This window comes from Rissa tridactyla, chromosome 21 (genome assembly GCF_028500815.1).
Source record: "Rissa tridactyla isolate bRisTri1 chromosome 21, bRisTri1.patW.cur.20221130, whole genome shotgun sequence".
Taxonomy (NCBI): domain Eukaryota; kingdom Metazoa; phylum Chordata; class Aves; order Charadriiformes; family Laridae; genus Rissa; species Rissa tridactyla.
This window is the reverse complement of record NC_071486.1, coordinates 4,723,831-4,731,135: the sequence shown is the minus strand read 5'-3', so window position 1 is coordinate 4,731,135 and position 7,305 is coordinate 4,723,831. Positions and strand designations below refer to the sequence as shown.

Here is a 7,305-nt window from a genome sequence, read left to right as displayed (position 1 = left end):
TTGGGGAGGGGGGAATTTTAATCTCCTCGTCTTTCGCTGGGTGGGGAATTTGGGAGTCCGTGGCTGGGGGGGCTCGGATGCGGGGAAGGAGGGGGAAGGGAGATGTTCCAGTTTTGTGATTTTGGGGGATCTGTCCTACGCCCTCCGTCCTGCCCGTGCATCCCCCGTGCACCCACAGAACCCGCCCTGACTCCTCTCTCTGTCCCCATCCAGGTCCCCCAGGGGTGCTCCCAAGCCTCTCCTGCTCCAGGTGATGCCCCAGTTCACCTTCGCTTGCTTCTGCGGGCTCCATGGCTTCTGCAAGATGAAGAGGAAGAAAGAAGAGTCCAGCGCGGAGCAGGAGACGGCAGTGTGAGGAGCAGACTCGTGTGTGCGTCGCGCCAAGCCGTGCCTCGGGACCCCATCCCCTTCCCCTCGGTATGCCGGGACTGCCAGGGGGGACATTTGCTGCCTCTTTTCTTCTCACCTTTCCAAGGACCAGCTCTCCCCGGAGCATCACCCTCTGCCTGCGCTGTCCCGGGGTGTCTCAGGGTGCTGGGGGGCTGCTCGGCCGAGCTGACATGCCTGGGATGGGGCAGGGGAAGATGGCCCCCGGGGCCGAGCAATGGTTTTGCTCATCGATAGCAGCAACGGGCTGGGGAGAGCACGGGGGGAGCTGGTTAATCTGCTCTAACACGCTTACGCTGCAGCTTCTCTCATTTTCTCTCCCCTCCCTCTTTCCAGATCCTTGTGTGGCCAGGGGAGAGCCGAAGCGCGGGAATGACCTTGCCGAGAGGCAGAAGCAGATGCTGTGGACGTTATCCAGGTGCTGCAGCAATTCTGCCCGGACGCCCAGCCCGGCCAGGCACTGAGCATCGGGACCTGAGCAGCCGCTGTCGGAGGGACCCTGCATCCCAGCGGGATAGAGAATTCCCTCCAGAGTGAGCCGACCTGCCCTTGCTCCAACAAATCTCAACAGACCTGGAGGGGTTTTCAAAAGCCAGGGCCAGACGTTGTCCCTACTGGAGTCGTAGAGCCGGAGAGGCTGGCCCCTGGCTGGTAAGTTGTCCTGCTGCTGCAGAATTGGCTGAACCTACAAACCAACTTGGTTTTGGGGTTTTTTGTTTGTTTTTTTTTAAAGTCTGTCTCAAGGAAATGTCTGTGACTCCAAGAAGCCGTTCTCCGTGCCTCTGGTCCTGCGGTGCAGCGCACCAGAGCATTTTGGAGACACCAGATTCACCGTCCCTGCTCGGATGCTGCTCCCAGTGCGACCAGTGCGAACCGAGAGTTCCTGCACCACGGGTCGGGGGGACACCTCGGTGTGTGACCCCCACCCCCTGCACGCCTGAGCCATGAGGCGCAGCGGGAGGTTGTTCTTGTTTGGCAAACGGGCCAAAATCCCTGAGCTTTGGGCACCTGAGATTCACTCCAGGGACATTTCTAGCACAAATGTGTCCTCCGGAGCAGAACTCCTTATATTCTTCCATACTGCGCTTCCCTTCTCCATATGGAGACCCCCTGAGCCTGGAGGGATCTAACCCAGGGTTAGTCAAGCTCCTGCCACCATCTTCTCCTGTGGTGGTTGAGCATCCTACTTGCGCCGCGTGGCCGTCCCCACGGTCCCCTTCTCTCCCCCACCCTGTCTGCGCATCCTTCCCACCCACCGCTGAAGCCATACGGGAGCTCCCTGCGTGCTGTGCCTTCCCGGAGGGTCTCGGGCAGACAGCCCCCCTCAGATACCCTCCCAACAGCCCCAGGCTCTGTGCGCTGACGTCAGGGAGCCAGGGTCCCCCCAGGGGTTTGGGGCGGGGGGTGTCTCGGTGCCCAGTTCCTGCATTCCAGATCTCATTTCAGACACCAGCAGCCGCAATGGTCCCAGTGCTCCCGTTTGCAAGAGGTGCTGGGGAGCAGCAGGGACATCCCCTAGGAACGGGTAAATGCTCGGGGGCAGCCGTGCCCGCTGCCCATCGGCGGGGGGGGGGTATTGCCTTGAGCAGATTGACACCCTGAAGGAGCCCCCCCCTGCAGGGGACGAGCGTGCTCGGAGAACAAATCCTCCCCCCGCAATTAACTGGCTCGACCTTTCCAGGGTTTGCCCAGTGCTCCCAGACCGGATTCGCGCTCGGCAAACAGAGCTGTATGCGCCACTGACAGCTCCCCTTCGGAGGAGATTTGTTGGCTCAGCCAACATCCCCAACCAACATGGCTATTATTTTATTTTCTTATCTAAAGGATTTAGCACAAAAACCTGAGCCTGGCCAGGAGCACCAGTAACACGAGGTACAGCTGAGGAGCTTTAAATCCTCTCCGCTGGGTGCCCGTTGTCCGGGTTGTGGTGGGAAACATCGGACTGGTGTGGGATGTGCTGCTCGGGGGTAGCTTGGAGGTGGCTACCGGGACTGGGCACGGGGGCACAGGCTGCGTGTGGTCTCCGTGTGCCAGACCCTGGGGTCGGGAGGCTCACGGCGCTTTGCTTTTTCCCCTCTTTAAGCCTGAGCGATGTGAGCTGTTGGGATCCAGCGCTGCAGCCCCCGTGCAGGGCATTCCCAGCTGGGCTCCAGGTTTCGGCATGGGAGAGGTGGCACGTGAGGTGCCTGGTGAGGGGCTGGCCAGGAGAGCGATCCGGCTTCCCTGTCATTTGTCACCATCGAGCTCAGCAGATTTCAGGCTGGCGCACACAGATCGATGGAAAACACCGTGCTTAGTGCCGGCTGCAATGTCTCCTCCGGGGCTGCATCAGCCTTTTATTCAGGCAGCGCACGGGGAGAGTTGCCAAGGCACCAAGGGGGGCTGAGGTTAATGCTGATGCACCCACGTTTTGGCTTGGTTGATGGTGCCCCATTCCTGGGGGGGCACAAGCTGGGTCCCTGCTAGTGACGATGGGAGCGGGCATCACCCTTGTGAGCGCAGCGCGGAGAGCTGGGGCTGGCGCACGCTCCAGGGAGACCATCAAAAGGAGAGGTTTGGGGAAAATCATGGGCAGCTTTGCTCAGTCAGGCTTTGCAGAAGCTAAATTATTACTGTGGGGTTGAGGGGCGGCTTGGCCCAGTTCATTACTGCGTAACCTCCGCTGCTAAACCTCTTGGATTACAGATCCATCATGGTTTGGCAGTGAAAGATGTGCAGCTGACGGCCGCCCCGAGGTTTTCGTGTCTAGGTGGAGGCTCGGCATTGTGCTGGGAGCAGCCCTGGAGATGGGGCTGGTGTGTGATGGGATGGTGCTTGAGGGGCTCCCGGTTGTGGTAGGGATCCCCCAGGCTGGTCTGGGATGAGCTGGGAGCTCCGGGATGGGCTGGGAGCTCTGCTGGAAACACACCGTGCTCACGTTGTGCGTGCTGTGCGTACGTGGTACATGATGCACGCACAGGGCACATGCTACGCACATGGTGTACATGGCGCACACGCGATGCACACGCTATGCAGGCACTGCACACGCGGCTCTGTGCCTGTTCAGGTTTTCCCTGTGTCTCGAATATCCCCATTTCCAGCAAGGGGTTCCCAGTGCAGGTGTGTAATGAATGTTGCACGTACAATGGAGACAGGCAGCCGCTCACCCGCACCCGTCATATCTGCATCTGAAAACACAATAAACGAACCAAGTGCAGTACGAATGTTAAAGCGCTCGAGCTACAGTTATTTTAAAAGAGAACTTCCCACCTCCCTGGATGGATGTAGCTCTCAAAGCAACAATATGTTTTCCACCATGGCTCCGAGCAAAATGGTTTGCTCCTGGATTGACCTCTATTGTGTTCATAAATGGCTTGTGGTGCTTTTTGATTCCCCCGTCATAATGACTTGACCTCCAGATTTATGGCTGAAGGTCCTTTCATCTCCACATTGTTTCCCACCAGACTCCAGCCTGCCGCTTTGCTGTAGCGAACCTGCCCAGAGCCCAGCCCCGCGCCCCTCCGAGCCCCCCAGCCGGCTCCCACTGACAAAGCTGCGGTGGGCAAAAGCAAACGGGTTTGGGGTTTTCTCTCTCTCTTTCTCTCTCTCTTTCTCTCTCTCTTTCTCTCTCTCTTTCTCTCTCTCTTTCTCTCTCCCTTCCTCCCTTCCTCCCTTCCTCCCTTCCTCCCTTCCTCTCTCTTTCTCTCTCTCTTTCTTTCCAGTGGCAGCATTTTAATAGGGCAGCGTATGCTCCGGAGACCGCGAAGGCTGGGAAGTTGACAGCTCTTGTCATAGTACAAACACTCTCTCCCTGTCTCTCTTCCTCTCTCCCCCACGTTTGCACAACCCCCGGCACTTTTAAACTAGGAGTTTGCTCATTGTTCAGGGTTTCTTTCTGCCCTCCCAAGTCTTGCCCTCCCACCCTGCCTTTGACTCTCCCACCCCGCTTTCGCTTCTCCACTCCAGGAGCAATTGGACCTGAGCGGTGCTACAGTAGATAAATCTTACTAACGTCAGTGGCAATGAGCTATAAGCTGGAGTTGTCCATCCAGTGGTTTCCAAGTGCTTTTCCAAGGCTCTCTCGGGAGAGGAAGGGAGGTGCAGGGACCCCCCCACTGCTGAGCAGGGAGCCTGAAGCTGAGGATTTGAAACCGCCCCGTGTCCTGGCTGCTCAGGAGCATCCTTGGGCTAAAGGGTGCAGTAGAAGCGCGTGAAATGTACGTTGTCCTCTCTGTGGCAGCGCTGGCTCAGCATACAGCCAGGCTCTCTGCAACCCCCCCCCACCACTACAACACTGTGGGCTCCCAGGGTTTATGGAGGAAGCCTCCACCTCCGTCCCTCCTCAGGAAGAGGAGAGCCGCGCTCCTGAAAGATGCATTTGTTCCCCCCAGCAATAATCTTTCTTTAATCCTGTTACACGAAGGAAAGCATCCAACTTCCCTCGAAGCGGATGGTGGGATGCCCCGAGGAGGGTGGCCCCTCTCACCGTGGGCTGCCCTGGCCACATCCCCGCTGGGCTTTGGGAGGGGTGGATGTCCCATGGCTCGGTCCCTTCCCGGGCGCCCCAAGCTTTTCCTCCAGTCGCCAAAGGGCTAGAGTGAAGCTGGCAGCAGCCAGCAACACCCGTGCCCCAGCCCTGGGGATGGAGAAGTAACACCGTCAGAAAAAAGGAGCCGCCTGTACCAAGGATGATGCTGGAGTGTCGGGAAAAATCAGTTTTAATGATCAAAATAAGCAGAGCATCGCCTCAGGCTCACTTCCAAGACAGGCAGTGTAGCCCCTTTGTAAATATTGGCTTACTTGGGAGCGAGGGAGCCTACAGATGTTTATTTGCATGACAATAGCCGGGTTGGGGACCAAAACGTGTGTGCGCGAGGGGCGCAGGGCGCAGCCCCCCTGGCAGAGGGGCTGGTGAGGGAGGTGGTCCGGCTCCTGCCAGGGGAGCTCGCGCCGCGCTGGCTGGAGATGAAGAAATGTTTGTGCAGTGAGCTGGAAGGGTACGTGCACAAATTGTAGCAGGCAAGCCAAGAAAAAAGCTGCAGCTTGAACTCTCGTTCCTGTAACACGTTCTTAAAGGTTTTGCCGGAGATGTGGAAAAGGACCAGGGAATAACCCAGGCGATCCCGAGGCAGATGCTCTGCAGCAGGACGGACGGCTTCCACCCAAGCGCCCCGCGAGCATCGGCTTGACGTAGTGCATTGGATTTAAGACAAGTGCTGTGTTTGCTACAGGCAGGGCGATTTCTGCATCCCGGGTGGTAATCAAGAGAAAAAAAACAAAGCTTTTTTTTTTTTTTTCCCCAGCAATCACCTGGTCGAAGCTGCCCTTTCTCCCTCACGCGGGCAAGATTTTTCCCAGCTGCTCGACGTGTCCGTGCTGCCCCGCTGCCCCCCTGCTCGCGAGCGCGGGGGGATTGCGCAGGGAAATACCGCGGGCAGCCTGATAAAATCCGCAGGGTCACGGTCCGGCTCCATCCTCCCAGCCCGCACCCGCTCACCTCCCCGCGCCTCTGCCTTCCCACAGTTCAAAAAAACAACCGGTCTTTGTGGCTGCGCCGAAACACCGCGTTTTTCAGAAGGTTACTGCGAGGACAGAGTGCAGGCAGCCGCAGGCAGCTCCAGGTGGGCAGAGGGAAGCTCACGTTGCTTTGGGAAAATGCTGACCTTGTTCTGTTCCTATTTTTGCACATCAGCACAGCCTCCCGAATTCAGGGTTTGCAGCCCCGGTGCTGTCCTTGGCGGGGACCTTCGGGTTTATCTTTGGGCCAAAAAAACCCAGAAAGCTGGTGAAACGCAAAGCATATTTCTTGAATGTAACTTTATTTTTGCACAGTCGCCCTGTAACACGTGGTGACCACACGAGTGATGCGCTCGTGGACTTCAACCACTGGGGATTAATCACTGCCCTGGAGTTTATTACAAGTGTAAAGATACGGGTCAAATTTGCCCTTTGCTTTATGCTGGTGTAACTCCCGAGAGACAGTCTGTATACTGAGGTGTCTACAAAAATGTTAACTTTACAGAGACGAGCTTGGACTGGACCCCAACACTCAGATTTCTCCTAAATGTGTCTCCGACCCATCCCTAGGCAAAAGCACGTACACAACGAGCACAAGGAGGCGAAGACGGGCTTCCAGCAGGCACACGCTGAGGAAGCCCTGAGTCAACAAAGCCCTGCTTAAATTTAAGTGTTTGCTTTGGGATTTCGCTCGATCCAATAAATTTGCCTAATTCCCCCCTAATAAACCTGTATCGATCCCTGCAGAAGCGCACAACGACCAAGCCGAGGGAAAGGCACAGAACCGTCCTTGCAGCATCTCCCTAACGCTGCCTAACGAGGATCAAAGCATTAAAACCTCTTTTTATTGTCCTTTTCTTTTATCCCACTGTCTGGATTTCATCATGAAGGGACCTACCCAGACATGTTCCTCAGGAGTCTCCCAGCCCCAGTAGCCATAGAAACCAGCTATTTTTAGTCTGTTTTCCTGATGCCAGTAAATGACTTTTCTCTACTTTGGAGAGACAGCAGACCGGGTCAGCCTTGCGTGCTGGCGGATGGTAAATGAGCGTCTCCGGCAAGGCAGGCGTCCTCTCCCGTACTGTACTCGACGTTTGAGAAAATAAATGTGGCATTTGTAAATAAGCGCACATATCTACGCACAGAGCAGGTCACTTCCTATCGTGTTTCCTACGCTAGAGAAAAATCTTTATAAGAATTTTTAGAGTATGGATTTTATAGCTGTTTGGAGATCAGGGTTTTTTGGTATATGACAAGCTTCCTCCTTTTCTGAGCTGGTGCTTCAAAAGGCCCCGTAATAAAAATTACCAGCATTTGGAAATGTGATCAATGCGGGTCAGAGCACGGTGGTACTAAAAGCATAAATCAGCCCCACAACAATGCCTTTCATTCCCGGGATACCAGCGAGACTCGCAGCCAAGG

The 7,305-nt window shown here is 56.3% G+C and overlaps 1 protein-coding gene across 1 annotated transcript; it reads left to right on the top strand.

The window, feature by feature from the left end:
* The first annotated feature begins 253 nt into the window (after positions 1–253).
* BLACAT1 (BLACAT1 overlapping LEMD1 locus) lies at positions 254–355 on the top strand. The gene has a single exon (XM_054181047.1). It carries the CDS (start codon positions 254–256, stop codon positions 353–355), a length of 102 nt encoding a protein of 33 aa, XP_054037022.1.
* The last annotated feature ends 6,950 nt before the right edge of the window (positions 356–7,305 follow it).

Bases quoted from the DNA above. Each gene is read 5' to 3' on its own strand.
- BLACAT1 (XM_054181047.1), top strand. From the start codon at position 254: ATGCCCCAGTTCACCTTCGCTTGCTTCTGCGGGCTCCATGGCTTCTGC.